Below are 17,613 nucleotides of genomic sequence, written 5' to 3'. Positions count from 1 at the left end.
AAATTGCTGGGAAAGTCATGTAATGTGACAGAGCCTTTAGTGTGGGCTTTTACATGAGTGCCCAGCTGTGGACTGCCTTCTCATCTGATGCTCTCTGGCACCGTGTGATGCCCAGACAGATACCACCTTCCCAAACAATAACTAGAATACAACATTGACAGATGAGTGTAAAGAAGAAGCCTAAGTTAAACACATCTACAGTTTTTACACAATAGACAGTGCATATCAGTTAGAACAGAAAAGGTTTAGGTTAATGTTAGAAAGTTAGCTCAAACAAATACCTTGTTTTATAATGGTCTGTGGAACTTCTTTTTCTTGATTATATTCTTTATTTGGATTTCTTCTTCTGCTTTTAGTTTCCCGTTCCTGAAGACCTTAAAAGATAAAATTGTGGAAAAATACCTCACATTAATTCTCATCTATAACTACTATCTATAATAAGTGAATTTTAAAGAAATTTTGTAAGTAAATAATAAGATGGAAAAACATGTTGTATGGTTACTTAGAGCATATAAATGCACTCATTACAAACACCTTACCATCTTACAGTCACCTGTCAAGCCAAAATTAGATCTTTTGGATAGAGGGGAAAATTGTGAAAATTTTAAAACAATCACAAGACTGTATTTTGGCCATGAAATACAAACCAGATCGGAGTAGACAAACTGGTAGTCTGAATGCCAGGGATACCAGTTTCTAATTCTAGGCAACCAAATTACAGATTTACAAAGCCTGGCGGACTACCAGATCTTTCGGATCTTTAGCCCATGCAGTATCTCCCTAATCAAAAACGAATTATTAAAAGCATAAGACCTAATTTTTCCATGTATGATCTTAACTTTAGTGTTGGCACGTCAGCACTGATTGTTAGGGGAACACAGTAAAAATGACATCAGAAGTGGCGACGCACAGCAGGTTTTAACTGCGTGCTATGCACAAAAGTTTTCCTAACTAAACTATTATGAGAGTGCACCACTGTGTACCCTAATGGTGAATTTCACGGAGAGGCTGGTAATGTTGGTGCTAGAATGATGAACAAAGGGCTGAATAAGAAGCAACATGAAAACTTGCACAAATATTTGAAACGCAACCTTTCATTATGTATTTCACCCATTCATGAAAATACTGTACTTGCCCTCTCTTCACCACTTTTGATTAATAGATCTGCATGCACACACACACACACACACACACACTAATGAACAATATAATGAACCTATAGCTGTAAAGCAACTGGGGCAGTGAGGGCAAGAAGGCCAAAAACTAATCGTATCCTATCCTCTTAATGCATACTTTTTTTTTTTAAATCTATAACAAAGACAAGCCATTCCACTACTTCTTCAATACCTGTTTCAAGTAAAAATAGTCATAACTACAAGCTGCTTTATGATAATAACAAAAATCATACAACTTTTCAAATACTGAAAGAACTTAAACTATAAACTTACGATATGGAGGATATTCTGCAAAATAGCAACAGTCAGAGATGTACTCTGAGCTCCTAACAGGTATACTAAAGGTTTGTAAAAATGCTCCCTTCTATTAGCCCAATAAGTGCAGACTGTGAATGTGCTTTTTCAGGCCTAAACCTCATTTTTAATAGCACAATTCTCCAAGAGTGACAAATTTTAATGCATCTGTATATACAGATCACTGGCTATGGTCAACCAAAGGTGGGAGACACTGTAAAGGACATATAGCACCTTAGAATAACCCTGAAACTCAAACTGATAATGCTTATCACAGAGAAACTAATTGGTGGGGCCTAAATTAGGTCTGAAAACAAAAGTTGAAAATACAGTATTAATGCAGTATCTCCTAATCTCATTTGTGAATGCATATTTTTGTGTGAACTGGATAAAGACATTACATCAGAATGACATAATACTTTAAAAATCATCTATTTGCTAAAATACTCTCTTTCAAGATACAGTACCAATTGTGTTTTTGTGGTAGAAGAGCGCTATGCATTTATGTACAACAAAACTTTACAATTAAATGTTGCTGTAAAATGTTGCAAGTAACCCTCCACCCCATATGTAAAGCTGGGCTACCAGAAAGTGTACCGCAAAGGTGGTAGCCCAGCAGACTACCCTACGCAATTACCAATTGTCCACCCCTGCTGATCAATTAAATATGCAGTGCCAAATCTGAGTCAGACTAACTTGTTTATTTTTGAAACATAAAACGAAACCAATAACCTTGAGAGAATCCATGCAGACATAGCAAAAGAATATAGTCTCTATTGTTTGGGCAAGCATTTTAACCCAAGACTGTGTAGTTAGTTATAAGGCTGCACCACTAACCACTGTGCCAATACACTACCAAGGATTTGTGACCCAACATTTGCGCCGCCGACAAAATAGCGCCGATTAAAACGCGCCGTCAAAATCGCCCCAACAAAATCGCGAAAGTTTCCTTAAATATGAATTACTAGTTTAAAGCATATATAATAATGTTATTTTAGAAGTCAACATTATGAGACGCGGCATGCCATCAGCACGGCACGCAGATAGTCCTTAAGATCACGCCCTGCATATGTAGGAAGAATTGCAGCAAAGGCGTCCCACTGTCTTGGCCTCTCTCGCGATTTTGTCGTGGTGCATTTGTCGAAAACCAGTTAGCAGGTTTGTCATTTGTCCATCAGGAATTATCGCTTTTGTCGGTGAACCCCAAGGATTAGCTTAAATACCGGTAAATAAGTTTTAAAAATTGTTCTTTGTCCATGCTTTCTTCCTTTATAGAGAAACATGTGAGAACACTACAACAACAACAGCATTTATTTATATAGCACATTTTCATACAAAAAAATGTAGCTCAAAGTGCTTGTGCTACAATGTATAGTACTTTTTAGATAGGAAATCTATTGTCTTCATTAATTTATTAAGTAATCCTTACACTGTATAGATGGGTACAGTATTCAAAAACTAATGTAATCATACTGTAAACACAAAGACCTCAAATCTCAAGTTATTTGGATCATTTTGTTTACCCAGTCACATTATTTTAAAAGTTTTGATTGTCTTTTACCTGTCATTCGATTACAATGAGCATCACCCTTAGCAAATTCATTTGAATCCTCTTCAGAGTCCTCCTCCAAACTGCATGAACTATCTTCACTGTCTTTCTGATACTTTTTCACCTGTGGTAAACGCTTCTGCAAATAGTTGGGATCTAAAACAAAAAATACACCAACATCAGGCAAACAGCACATTGTAGATGAGGTCTAGTTAATTTCAAGAAGTGGCTGAAATGTTTAGTATACAATATAATTGCTGCATGTAACCAGGTGTTACATTTGACTTCTATGTTTCTGTTTGTTTCTCATATTAAACCTTTTAGACTATATATAGTATTTGATACAAAAAAAAGTCTCCATTTACACTCTTCATTCTTATTTTTTTATTTATAGAGCTCTAAAAAGAAGTAGATTAGTGAATAACAGATGTCATTATGCCCCATACCTCTTAGAAATCATAAACAGAGCCATGGGAATTAAAATTCCAAAATCATTCTTTAAAAATCAAATGGTTTTAGTATTCACTGTAAAAGATGCTTGTAATTTCTAACCTTACCATTAAACGTAATAGTCAAAATTAAAACTGAGATTTTTTTGGGTGTTCATGCCTTCCGATGAGCTGGTGTCCCATCCAGGGTTGACTCTTGACTTAATTTTTGATGCAGTTAAAGCGCTCTCATGCAGAAGCTTCAGGAAATGGACAGGTGGGTAGGACACTACAGTGTTGAGAACTGCTTAACTTATCAGAAATCTAGATCATTACAAATTACAAATGACTTTATTCCGTATCCAGGGGATGCTTAAAGTATACCTTAAAAGAGGTACTCTCCATATGCAATTATATATTACACACGTCACGAACACACTGACACATCCAGGACATTTGTCAATTTTCTGCAGCCAACACAGTGTGTGTGTTGGGGTTACGGGTCTTTCTCAGCAGCACTGAGTAAAGTAGATGACCCAACCCTGGGCAGAGCGCAAGCACATCACTTTCAATACACACATATTGAACCAATTTAAAGCCGCCAGCGCTGCCTGAACATCTCTCAGATATGGCTAGATCTGCTGTCTCATCTCCCCAGATTCCTGGATTCTAATCCTGGCTCATATGCATTCTGTGTGTACAATTTGCACCTTCTCACTGAGGGCTTTCTTGGCCTACTCCCCTCTTCAAAAGAAGCCCTTAACTTGACATACATACATGCGTCCACTGATTGGCTTGTGTTCCCTCAAGGGCTGACCAATGTTACTGTCCTTCACATACTGTAGAATTGTATGATGTTGGCTAATACAATAACGATTGAGTTAATAACACTACAACATGCTTCATTAAAGCATCGACTGACACTATGACTACACATGGTTTGCATTAACAGAACGAGGGTGTAATAATTATAAAAACTTGTACTGATCTGAACACTTCCCATTGAAACATTACACCCAAACCCTTGTAAAGTCAGATGTACAGTATAATTAATTAACCCTGAAATGCACTTTGTTCATTTGTTAATGTAATTTTATCTAATTCATATCATATTCATTCATATACTGTATGCACAGTACGAGATATTATGTGTTATGTATAAGATATGATGTTTCCAAAAAAAAAAAAAAAAGCATGCTGTAGCTCAACTATCATAATACCTCACAGGAGCACCACAACTAAAGTTATCATAAAGCTTAGAAAAACAGATGATGAGACAATCACTTTTTGTGAATGGCCAATTTACTGATCCTCAATCAACACTTTTGTAGGGGAAATCAATCAATTTGAATTGTTGGTCAATCGATCAGACCATCACTACAACATCACTGTTTTGTCTAAAGTATTTGTGTGGAAATACCCAGAAATGAAAGCTGACATTCTGTATTTTTCTGTACTTTTAGGGTAACATGTTGCACCAGATTGTTTCCTGGAATGGTGAATATTGTATGCATTCTTCAGGAAGAACACAATATTACAGGAAACATACAAACTTTGATAAAAGTTTCATTCAGTGATCATGTACAACCGTAAGTACTTCATGCTGCCCCAAATCTATGTTTGAATAACATATTTTTTTATATCCCAATGTAGGTCAGCCTGAATGCACTGAATGATCTCCAACACACCAAACTTGATCTACTTTATTTGTTCCCTGCCTTTGAATAATTGTACATTTCCATGAGAAGAGAAAAAATAATAAATGCTTGCCTGTTTTTCTTCTTTCAACATTTGTTTCCTTGCTCTTTGTGGCATCTTCTCTCTTTAATTCTGTAAAGAAGTGAATATTTGACATATAGTGGGGAAAAACATTTTAATAATATCAACAAAACAATGCACAGTTCTTAGTGTATCTTTCTAATGTACTCACAATTCTCTTCTCAAATTAAGTTTATGCAATACTAAAAGAAATTGTCACATAAGTATTTTATTGCAACTATAACAGAAAAACATTGCCCCATCAACAAATTACCGAACAAATTCTTGTAGAAAACTTTAGAAATATAAAATTTGTATTCATTTTATTTTTAGCGGTATTTCCAACAGGTGCAGCAAATGTAGTTCTACAAACAAAACTACTTAGAAACAAATACAAAAACAAATAGGATATATTTTGTTCATCATCATCCTCACTTTCATTCCACTTCGCTTATAAGGGTTGTAGCATCAACATATTGAACGGGGTTGACTTGTTGAACCAACTGAAGTCATTTGGTGTTGTACTGTAGTTATGATGCCCCCAAGGTGGTATATCAGACAACGAAAGAAGACTCAGGACCAGCCGAAGACATGCTAGTGGAATTATATTTCTTGACTAGGCCGGAAAGGTGACATAATGGTAGCACTGCTGCCTCTCAACAAGGAATTAAAAGCACTCATAATCTGTAGGCAGAGCTCCTCCATTACTAATATTCCTGATGTCAACTCTTCTCTAGTTTCTTGTCCAGCACTCACCCTCAAATCCCCTTATCAGTCTTTGTTAAATTCTAACATAACCCTTCCCTGACAAGACATTATCTCCTTTCTTCCTTTCAATCATCTTCCTCAGTTAGCAAAAAATTGTGGTTATCATAAAATTTTCAGAAGGAAAATTATTCTACTGGATACTTACAGATGAATGAAAAACTCAGCCTTCACTAAAGTTATACTTATTGTCTGCTTCACCATATACTGTATATCTATCATTAAATATTGTCCTAGAATATACCACTTTCAAAAAACAGCTACATAGTGAATCTCAGTGTGATGAATTCCTCTCTTTAATTTCCAGCCCTGCTACTTTTTTCCTTCTCACCATTTCTCAGGTTTTTTCGTACTACGTACAGAACTCAAATTGTTGTTCAGACTTTTGTCCACTTTAAGCCTAACTGTTGCAGCACTTTCATGACAGGGGTTACCCTTCTAATTTCATTGCTCTCCCTTCTGCTCCACAGGTATATTTCTGCCCACCACACTTCTCGCCTTCTTTGCAATCTTCATTTTTCTCCTCTTTTTTAAGAAATTAGATTTAATCATAACTTCATTTATTTGTAATTTGAAAAACCCACTCATTCAAAAGGCAACCCTGCAACAAGCTAAATAAGAAGGCGGCATGGCTCTACCTAGTTTTCATTTTATTACTGGTTGGCAAACAAACAAGCTATAAAAACCTAGATATTGACACAAATAGGTGAACACACAGTAGCTTGGTCTTAAATAGAAATGAAATCCCGCAGTACTTCTTTATATTCCTTGCTTTGTACCCCAGTAAATACAAGTTATCGTCAATATACTAACAACCCAATTGTCCTTCATTCACTCAGAATATGGAACCAATGTAGGAAGCACTTTAAGCTAAGGGAATATTTTATGTGTGGCACCTCTACATGATAAACACCTTTTAACACCTTCTCAAAACTTACACAGTTTTTAATGTTTGGAAAATTAATGGGATTAAATCATTTAGAGATTTTTATACAGGCAGGTCCCCAGGTTACTTATGAGATAGGGACTGTAGGTTTGTTCTTAAGTTGAATTTGTATGCGAGTCGGAACAGGTACATTATTTTAATAAATGCTATTGTTCTGCCCCACATCTTGTTAGTTGAGACTGTTATTTGTTGAACTGTGCTCCCCCTTCATCTTGTCATTTATTAAAACACTAGTCAGTCACATCCCACACTCACAGTGGTACTATAAAAGTCTATGAAACTCACGTAAAGCACGTAGGTCTCATAATAAACATTTGCATACAATACACCCCCATGTGTCTCACGTAGGCACCCCTTTATCTCTTGTTTCGGTCACGTCCAAAACGTATACTTAGGGTATATAAACCCCTGTGTCTGGTTAGTTGTGGTACGCAGCAATTTGAACCTCTGTCTACGCACTTCTCTTTGTCTTGATCCATCCGTAGAAATCACTCGCCTTGTAAGTGCCTTTTAAAGCTTTATTGTTAAATGTACACTGTCTGCTATGTATTGCTTTGTAAATCATTGTTTATTGTCTTTAATCGTACACATGTAAATGCCTGTATGTTTCTTTTGTATATATTTCAGTTTACAACGAAGTACGTCCAGTAAAAGCCTTCAAGATAGCTTGCTCACCCGTTGTCGTTTTTTATGTTTTTAAGTTGTTTAAGCTCTCTGCAGCCGCATTGCACTAGACAGTGCGGAGTGAGGCAGAAAAGCTATTGTTGACTGACTGCAACCAAGTGCTCTGCCAATGAATGATGGAGTTTCACCTCTCTCTGACCTTTTTATTATTTCTACTTTATTTTTCCATGGTGATGGTTTTTCTCATCTTTACTGTATCACCAGCACTTGTATAAGATTTGTGTTTCAAAGACATTCTTGAAGGGTGAAGACAAAAGGTTAAGATGAGCTCTTCTGCACAGCACTGTACATTCTATCACAGCAGGAAGGCACCTGTCGTCAAAACGTCTGATGTACTGAACGAGAGACAACTTCCTGCTATGTGCATAACAGTACAAGCAGGCTGTCTATTGAGAATGAATGGGGACGGCGAGGGACGATTCACCATTCGCCCACCACACAGTCACCTCCACTTGCATACAGTGTGCTGCCTGCATTGTCTGCCCACCGAGAACAAACAGGGTGCAGCCAAAGGCGGGTAGTAAATCACCCACCACTGCCCCCATTCAACAGGCAGCCACCCGAGGCACACTACAATGCTGTCTACCACCGCCCAATTCATCCTCAATGGCCTCCGTTCAGCCACAACTGGGTCACCGCTTGCAGCATCACCAGCCGCCCACCGAGAACGAACGGGGCAGCCGTTCAAGGGACACTGCAAGGCTGTGCAGTGGCCGGGCAGGGAAATGCCCCCCCTCCACCCCATCCAGCCTCCGTACAGTCAGGAGCAGTAGCTGCAGCGGCGTGGTGGGCGGGCAGCAAACTGTCCCATCAAGCCTCCGTTCTGCACACGAGTGGAGGCTGTGGCCCTGGTGACTATGGACCACAAGTCACTGCTTGCCACGCTCCCAGCTGCCCACCGAGAATAAATGGGGTGCGGCTCCCACTGCCCCATTCATCAACCGGAGGGACACTACACTGAGCAAACAGCGAAATCGCCCCCTCAAGCAACCGCTTGCCGTGTCCCCAGGCCGAAGATGACAGAGCAGCAGTTTCTGAGGAGCCTGTGTCACGTCCCCCAGAGAGATGGAGGAGCAGCTGCGGCTCCGTTAGTAAGTCATATGTCACCTGTATAAATAATGTCTTTGCATCCTATGAACAATTACACTTCAAATTTAGTCTCCCATCAAGACAATTTTTGTACTAACTCCAAATCAGAAACTTTGCTAAACAAAATCTGCCCAATTTTCCTCATCTCCGTCCTATTTCTGTTCCAGAAGAGAAATTTGATCAGGGACTCACAGCATTTCTAGAATATATACAGTGCATCCGGAAAGTATTCACAGTGCATCACTTTTTCCACATTTTGTTATGTTACAGCCTTATTCCATTTTTGCAAATTTATTAAAAATAAAAAAATTCGAGAAATCACATGTACATAAATATTCACAGCCTTTGCCATGAAGCTCAAAATTGAGCTCAGGTGCATCCTGTTTCCCCTGATCATCCTTGAGATGTTTCTGCAGCTTAATTGGAGTCCACCTGTGGAAAATTCAGCTGATCAGACATGATTTGGAAAGGCACACACCTGTCTATATAAGGTCCCACAGTTGACAAGTCATGTCAGAGCACAAACGAAGCATGAAGTCAAAGGAATTGTCTGTAGACCTCAAAGACAGGATTGTCTCAAGGTACAAATCTGGGGAAGGTTACTGAAAAATTTCTGCTGCTTTGAAGGTCCCAATGAGCACAGTGGCCTCCATCATCCGTAAGTGGAAGAAGTTCAAAACCACCAGGACTCTTCCTAGAGCTGGCTGGCCATCTAAACTGAGCGATCGGGGGAGAAGGGCCTTAGTCAGGGAGATGACCAAGAACCCGATAGTCACTCTGTCAGAGCTCCAGAGGTCCTCTGTGGGGAGAGGAGAACCTTCCAGAAGGACAACCATCTCTGCAGCAATCAGGCCTGTATGGTAGAGTGGCCAGACGGAAGCCACTCCTTAGTGAAAGGCACATGGCAGCCCCGCCTGGAGTTTGCCAAAAGGCACCTGAAGGACTCTCAGACCATGAGAAACAAAATTCTCTGGTCTGATGAGACAAAGATTGAACTGTTTGGTGTGAATGCCAGGCGTCATGTTTGGAGGAAACCAGGCACTGCTCATCACCAGGCCAATACCATTCCTACAGTGAAGCATGGTGGTGGCAGCATCATGCTGTTGGGATGGTTTTCAGCGGCAGGAACTGGGAGACTAGTCAGGATAAGGGGAAAGATAACTGCAGCAATGTACAGAGACATCCTGGATGAAAACTTGCTACAGAGCGCTCTTGACCTCAGACTGGGGTGATGGCTCAATTTTCAGCAGGACAACGAGTCTAAGCACACAGCCAAGATATCAAAGGAGTGTCTTCAGGACAACTCTGTGAATGTCCTTGAGTGGCCTTGCCAGAGCCCAGACTTGAATCCAATTGAACATCTCTGGAGAGACCTTAAAATGGCTGTGCACCAATGCTTCCCATCCAACCTGATGGAGCTTGAGAGGTGCTGTAAAGAGGAATGGGTGAAACTGGCCAAGGATAGGTGTGCCAAGCTTGTGGCATCATATTCAAAAAGACTTGAGGCTGTAATTGCTGCCAAAGGTGCATAGACAAAGTATTGAGCAAAGGCTGTGAATACTTTATGTACATGTGATTTCTCAGTTTTTTATTTTTAATAAATTTGCAAAAACTTCAAGTAAACTTTTTCACATTGTCATTATGGGGTGTTGTGTGTGGAATTCTGAGGAAAAAAATGAATTTAAGGCTGTAACATAACAAAATGTGGGAAAAGTGAAGCGCTGTGAATACTTTCCAGATGCACTGTAGAAACATTTTAAAGTCGCTTTCTTTTAAAGATCCCAGAGCACAGTGGGAAAAGGACCTCTTACTCAACATTTCAGAAACAAGAGTGGAAGGCAGCAATGCACAGAATTCACTCGAGCTTCGTATATGCAAAACATTCAATTATTCAACTTAAAATCTTTTATCAACACATCTATCCTGCTTAAAATTGTCCAAAATGTTTCCAGGGCAAGATCCAACCTGCAAACGTTGCAATCAAGCTCCAGCTTCACTAGGCCACATGTTTTGGCCATGTACTAAATTAACTTCTTTCTGAACAAAAATCTTTAAATAGCTTTCTGATAGCCTTGGTGTCACAATCCCTCCTGATCCTCTAACAGCTGTGTTATGGGCTTAAAGTGGAGAAGGACAAACAAAGTGTAATTGCCTTTACTACACTACTGACACGTAGACTTATCTTGCTCAACTGGAAGAATCCTAACCCACCTTTTAAAGTCAGTGGGTAACTGATGTTATACACTACTTGAAATTGGAAAAAATCTAATTCTCACTTAGAGGATCTGTTCAAAACTTTTTAAAAACCTGGCAAGACCTAATTAATAATATCTACTCTATATATATAAAAAATCCTTATGTCTTTTTATGTCACATTTTTGTCACACTTTAAATTGGGCTTATTTTAAAACCTACATATATATATGTTTGGTATTATTCTTTTCAGAATTTATTAAACTTTAATATGATGTTGTTAGATTTTCAGATTCTTACTCCATTTTTAAATTATATCCTAAAATATCAAGAGAGTTGTGTTTTTTAATACCAACAAAGTCATGGTTTTTATTTTTGATCGAGTAAACTTTCTTTCACAGGAACAAAGTATTAAATAAATGAACAACTTCTTTAATAGGTTTGACCAGCCTAACCCACTCTCATCTCGGAGTACTGCACCCTCCACCCATCCTTCTGCTGATACCAGCATAGGAGAGACATCCCCACCCAAAATTCCAGAGCTGAGGAGACTTCGTGCCAGCAAAGCAGCGGGTCCAGATGGAGTATCGCCACGACTGTTGAAGGCCTGTGCGTTGGAGCTGGGGAGTCCCCTACAGCGCATCTTCAACCTGATCCTGGAACAGGGGAGAGTCCTCAGGCTTTGGAAAACATCTTGCATCACCCCAGTCCCAAAGGTATCACATCCTAATGAGCTGAATGACTTCCGACCTGTCGCCCTGACGTCACGTGATGAAGACCATGGAGCGGCTGCTGCCTCACCACCTGAGGCCACAGGTCAGCCATGCCCTCAAGCCTCTGCATTTCGCATACCAGGAGAAAGTGGGAGCGGAGGATGCCATCTCAAGTTAAATAAAGAGAAAACTGAAATCTTAGTGATTAGCAATAATGGATACAATGAGGCTATTAGAAATAAACTGGATACATTAGGATTAAAAGTCAAGACGGAGGTAAAAAGCTTAGGGGTAATTGTTGACTGTAATCTGAATTTTAAATCGCATATTAATCAGATCATTAGGACAGCATTTTTTCACTTAAGAAACATAAGTAAAGTTAGACCTCTTATATCACTGAAAGATGCTGAGAAATTAGTTCACGCGTTTGTTTTCAGTCGACTAGATTACTGTAACGCACTCCTCTCAGGACTACCCAAAAAAGACATAAATCGTTTGCAACTAGTGCAGAATGCAGCTGCTAGAATCCTAACTAGGAAAAGAAAATCTGAACACATTACTCCAGTTTTAATGTCACTACACTGGTTACCTGTGTCATTCAGGATTGACGTTAAAATTCTGCTTATGGTTTATAAAGCCTTAAATAATCTCGCCCCATCGTATATATCGGAATGTCGGACACATTATATTCCAAATCGTAACCTCAGATCCTCAAATGAGTGTCTCCTTAGAATTCCAAGAACAAAGCTTAAAAGAAGTGGTGAGGTGGCCTTCTGCTGCTATGCACCTAAAATCTGGAATAGCCTGCCAATAGGAATTCGCCAGGCTAATACAGTAGAGCAGTTTAAAACACTGCTGAAAACACATTACTTTAACATGGCCTTTCTATAACTTCAATTTAATTTAACTTAATCCTGATACTCTGTATGTTCAATTTCCTTATAATAACTACTCATGGTGGCTCTAAAATCCGTACTGACTCCTACTATCTCTTCTGTTTCTTTTTCCGGTTTCTTTGTGGTGGCGGCCTGTGCCACCACCACCTACTCAAAGCATCATGATGCACCAACAATGATGGATGGATTTAAAGGCAGAAGTCTACGTGACCATCATCATCAAGCCCTTCCGTGAGAACCCTAAATCCAAAGAGGACTGTTTCATTTATGTTAGGTAGAATGCCCAGAGGGGACTGGGCGGTCTCATGGTCTGGAATCCCTACAGATTTTATTTTTTCTCCAGCCGTCTGGAGTTATTTTTATTTTTTCTGTCCCCCCTGGCCATTGAACCTTACTCTTATTCGATGTTAATTAATGTTGATTTATTTTGTTTTCTTATTGTGTCTTTTATTTTTCTATTCTTTATTATGTAAAGCTTTTGAGCTACTGTTTGTATGAAAATGTGCTATATATATAATATGTTGTTGTTGTTGTTGTTGTCAGAATTTATCAAACTTTAATATGATGTTGTTAGATTTTCAGATTCTTACTCCATTTTTAAATTATATCCTAAAATATAAAGAGAGTTGTGTTTTTAATACCAACAAAGTCGTGGTTTTATTTTTGATCGAGTAAACTTTCTTTCACAGGAACAAAGTATTAAATAAATGAACAACTTCTTTAATAGGTTTGACCAGCCTAACCCACTCTCATCTCGGAGTACTGCACCCTCCACCCATCCTTCTGCTGATACCAGCATAGGAGAGACATCCCCACCCAAAATTACAGAGCTGAGGAGACTTTGTGTCAACAAAGCAGTGGGTCCAGATGGTGTATCGCCACGACTGTTGAAGGCCTGTGCGTTGGAGCTGGGGAGTCCCCTACAGCATCTTCAACCTGATCCTGGAACAGGGAGAGTCCTGAGGCTTTGGAAAACATCTTGCATCACCCCAGTCCCAAAGGTATCACATCCTAATGAGCTGAATGACTTCCAACCTGTCGCTCTGACATCATCTATATGCTACACCGATCCCTCTCCCACTTGGACAGAGGCAGTGGTGCTGTAAGAATTATGTTTCTGGACTTCTCTACCGCCTTCAACACCATCCAACCTCTGCTCCTTAGAGACAAGCTAACAGAGATGGGAGGAGATTCATACCTGGTGGCATGGATCGTGAACTATCATCCAGACAGACCTCAATATGTGCATCTCAGGATCTGCAGGTCTGATATTGTAGTCAGCAACACCGGAGCGCCGCAGGGGACTGTATTTTCTTCGGTCCTGTTCAGCCTATATACTTTGGACTTCCAATACAACTCGGAGTCCTGCCACGTGCAAAAGTTTGCCGACGACACTGCTATTGTAGGCTGCATCAGGAGTAGGCAGGAGGAGGAATATCAATCAATCAATCAACATTTATTTATATAGCACATATTCATACAAAAAATGTAGCTCAAAGTGCTTTACAAAATGAATAGAAAAATAGAAGACACAATAAAAAATAAACATAAGTCAACATTAATTAACATAGAATAAGTAAGGTCAGATGGCCAGGGTGGACAGAAAAAACAAAAAAAACTCCAAAGCTGGAGAAAAAAATAAAATCTGTAGGGGTTCCAGACCACGAGACTGCCCAGTGCCCTCTGGGCAATCTACCTAACATAAGTCAAACAGTCCTCTTTGTATTTAGGGTTCTCACGGAAGGACTTGATGATGATGGTCACGTAGACTTCTGGCTTTCAGTCCATCAAGTATAGGAACCTAATCAAGAACTTTATTAAATGGTGTGACTCAAACCAATTACACCTGAACACCAGAAACATCAAGGCACTGTTGGTGGATTTTAGGAGGCCCAGGCCCATCATTGACCCTGTGATCATCAGAAGTGACTGTGTGCAGAGGGTGGAGACCTATAAATACCTGGGAGTGCAGCTGGATGATAAATTGGTCTGGATTGCCACTACTGATGCTCTATGCATGAGAGGACAAAACCGATTATACTTTCTTAGAAGGCTGGCATCCTTCAACATCTGCAATAAGATGCTGCAGATGCTCTATCAGACGGTTGTGGTGAGTGCCCTCTTCTACGTGGTGGTGTGCTGGGGAGGCAGCATAAAGGAGAAGGATGCCTCACGCCTGGACAAACTGGTGAGGAAGGTAGGCTCTATTGTAGGCACGGAGCTGGACAGTTTAACATCTGTGGCAGAGCGACAGGCACTGAGCAGGCTCCAGTCAGTCATGGAGAATCCACTGCATCCACTGAACAGGATCATCTCCAGACAGAGGAGCAGCTTCAGTGACAGACTGAGGAGATCGTTCCTCCCCCACACTATGCGACTCTTCAGTTCCCCCCCTTTGGGGGGGTAAACGTTAACATTATACAAACTTATTGTCTGTTATACTTTTATTGTTATCACTCTTTAATTTAATATTTTTTTATCAGTATGCTGCTGCTGGAGTATGCGAATTTCCCCTTGGGATTAATAAAGTAACTAATGTTTGCATTTAGATGATTTAGTTAGCTGAAGGTCGAGTTACGATGACCCATTGTATACCACTTTAGTTTTCACGTGATTTTTTTAAAAAAGTTTTTTTATCTATAAGAATGTCACTTAAAACAAATGGATCGTTTATTTAGTCTCTTATAAATACTCATCGAGCATAGTGGACCTCAGGTTAACAGGAATACTCCAATCGGTAAGAAAGTAAATATTTTATTCTCATTTCATGATTTTTACTCTATTAAATAATAAATACTGGTCAACAAGCATTCTGTTACTGGGATTCTTTCATCAACAAATTTCACTTGCTGACTCCAAATTTGAAAACCGTTTTCTCCAGCACATCTCACTTTTTTAGTTATGATGTTCCAGGTCTTGGACAACTAGGGTGACTGGACAGTAAAGGCAATGTGTCTCAGCATTTAACAAATAAGTTTGGTCTCGAGAAAAGTGAAGCTAAAATTAAGGAAGGTGTTTTTGTTGGCCCTGAAATACGTGAACTGATGCTTGAAAATGAGTTCAAATGGAAACTGAAGCCAACTGAATCAGCACTCTCATTCATGCAGGTTGTCCAGACTTTTCTTGACAGTCACAGAGCAGAGAATTATATTGAGCTTGTGGAGAATGTGATGAAAGTATATTAGCTTACGGGTGCCAGAATGTCACTGAAGATGCATTTTTTATATTCACTGAAGATGCATTTTTTATATTCTCAGCTCGACTTTTTTCCACCAAATCTAAGCGATGTCAGAGATGAGCATGGGGAAAGATTTCATCAAGATATAAAGGCGATGGAAAACTGATATTGGAAAAAAAATTCACTCCAAGCATGATTGATGGGTGACTACTGTTGGTTCTTGCAAAGAGAGACGGATGTGCAGTACAAGCGCAAAAGCGAGCGCCTCCAACAATTTTAGGCACTCTGACCTCACTTTTATATTGAGGTAAATTGACATAAATATGCTTTAACGTGTCTCTGGTATCATCTTCTGGTTTGATTTCAGAATAAACACATCAAAACAATTTTGATGGGACATAGTCCAAACTCTAGATATCATGATGATATATTAATATTTAAAAGTGTCAAAACATCAATGATGTGTATTTCAAAAACCTGATGTGCTAGCTTAATTCCAATTTCATATATGAAATCAGTGTAAAAAAACTTAATAAAGAGATGCTCTGAAGTTCCCAGAAGCAAACAAAAAATATTTTTTTGTAGACCAGTGATTAACTTTTCTTTTACATATTTATAGATATCCGTGATTTTAACTCCAATAAATAATATTTCTTTGGTACATTTACAGATTTTACTAATACTCTGGCTGCAACTGGGGGTTGGGCGCCAAAGGCACCAGGGGGTTTGGACCCCTAGTTTTAGAATAAGCATTTATATTGGGAGAAAAGACTCCTTTCTCACTTTACTAGTCTCAGTAGTTTTGCTCTGGCTGTTGGCCTTCCTCTCTTTCTCATGGATTGATTTGAATTTAGTTTTGTGAAGTTTGACTTGATTGTAAGGCATGTTATATGCTTTTAATAAATTCAATAAAAGATTAAAGAAAGAATACAGGTGCCGGTCATAAAATTAGAATATCATGACAAAGTTAATTTATTTCAGTAATTCCATTCAAAAAGTGAAACTTGTATATTAGATTCATTCATTACACACAGACTGATGTATTTCAAATGTTTATTTCTTTTAATTTTGATGATTATAACTGACAACTAATGAAAGTCCCAAATTCAGTATCTCAGAAAATTAGAATATCAATTAAGACCAATGCAAAAAAAAGATTTTTAGAAATGTTGGCCAACTGAAAGGTATGAACATGAAAAGTATGAGCATGTACAGCACTCAATATTTAGTTGGGGCTCCTTTGGCCTGGATTACTGCAGCAATGCGGCGTGGCATGGAGTCGATCAGTCTGTGGCACTGCTCAGGTGTTATGAGAGCCCATGTTGCTCTGATAGTGGCCTTCAGCTCTTCTGAATTGTTGGGTCTGGTGTATTGCATCTTCCTCTTCACAATACCCCATAGATTTTCTATGGGGTTAAGGTCAGGCGAGTTTGCTGGCCAATCAAGAACAGGGATACCATGGTCCTTAAACCAGGTACTGGTAGCTTTGGCACTTTGTGCAGGTGCCAGGTCCTGTTGGAAAATGAAATCTGCATCTCCATAAAGTTCATCAGCAGCAGGAAGCATGAAGTGCTCTAAAACTTCCTGGTAGACGGCTGCGTTGACCTTGGACCTCAGAAAACACAATGGACCAACACCAGCAGATGACATGGCACCCCAAACCATCACTGACTGTGGAAACTTTACACTGGACCTCAAGCAACGTGGATTCTGTGCCTCTCTCTCTTCCTCTAGACTCTGGGACCTTGATTTCCAAAGGAAATGCAAAATTTACTTTCATCAGAGAACATAACTTTGGACCACTCAGCAGCAGTCCAGTCGAGACGCTTCTGACGCTATCTCTTGTTCAAGAGTGGCTTGACACAAGGAATGCGACAGCTGAAACCCATGTCTTGCATACGTCTGTGTGTGGTGGTTCTTGAAGCACTGACTCCAGCTGCAGTCC

At 39.4% G+C, this 17,613-nt stretch overlaps 1 protein-coding gene across 2 annotated transcripts in view; it reads right to left on the bottom strand.

The window, feature by feature from the left end:
- Positions 1 to 17,613, bottom strand: part of LOC120514493 (torsin-1A-interacting protein 2-like) — a 32,674-nt gene that overhangs the window by 12,568 nt on the left and 2,493 nt on the right. For both annotated transcript variants that reach the window (XM_039734894.1, XM_039734895.1), the window contains exons 2-4: positions 5,217 to 5,276; positions 3,031 to 3,174; positions 282 to 374 (exon numbers count right to left, since the gene is read on the bottom strand). In XM_039734894.1, the coding sequence (XP_039590828.1) occupies positions 282 to 374; positions 3,031 to 3,174; positions 5,217 to 5,276 (297 nt within the window). The remainder of the gene's footprint in view (positions 1 to 281; positions 375 to 3,030; positions 3,175 to 5,216; positions 5,277 to 17,613) is intronic.

This window comes from Polypterus senegalus, chromosome 14, assembly GCF_016835505.1.
Source record: "Polypterus senegalus isolate Bchr_013 chromosome 14, ASM1683550v1, whole genome shotgun sequence".
Lineage (NCBI taxonomy): Eukaryota > Metazoa > Chordata > Cladistia > Polypteriformes > Polypteridae > Polypterus > Polypterus senegalus.
The sequence above is the reverse complement of the archived record's forward strand: the minus strand, read 5'-3'. Positions and strand labels throughout refer to the sequence as shown.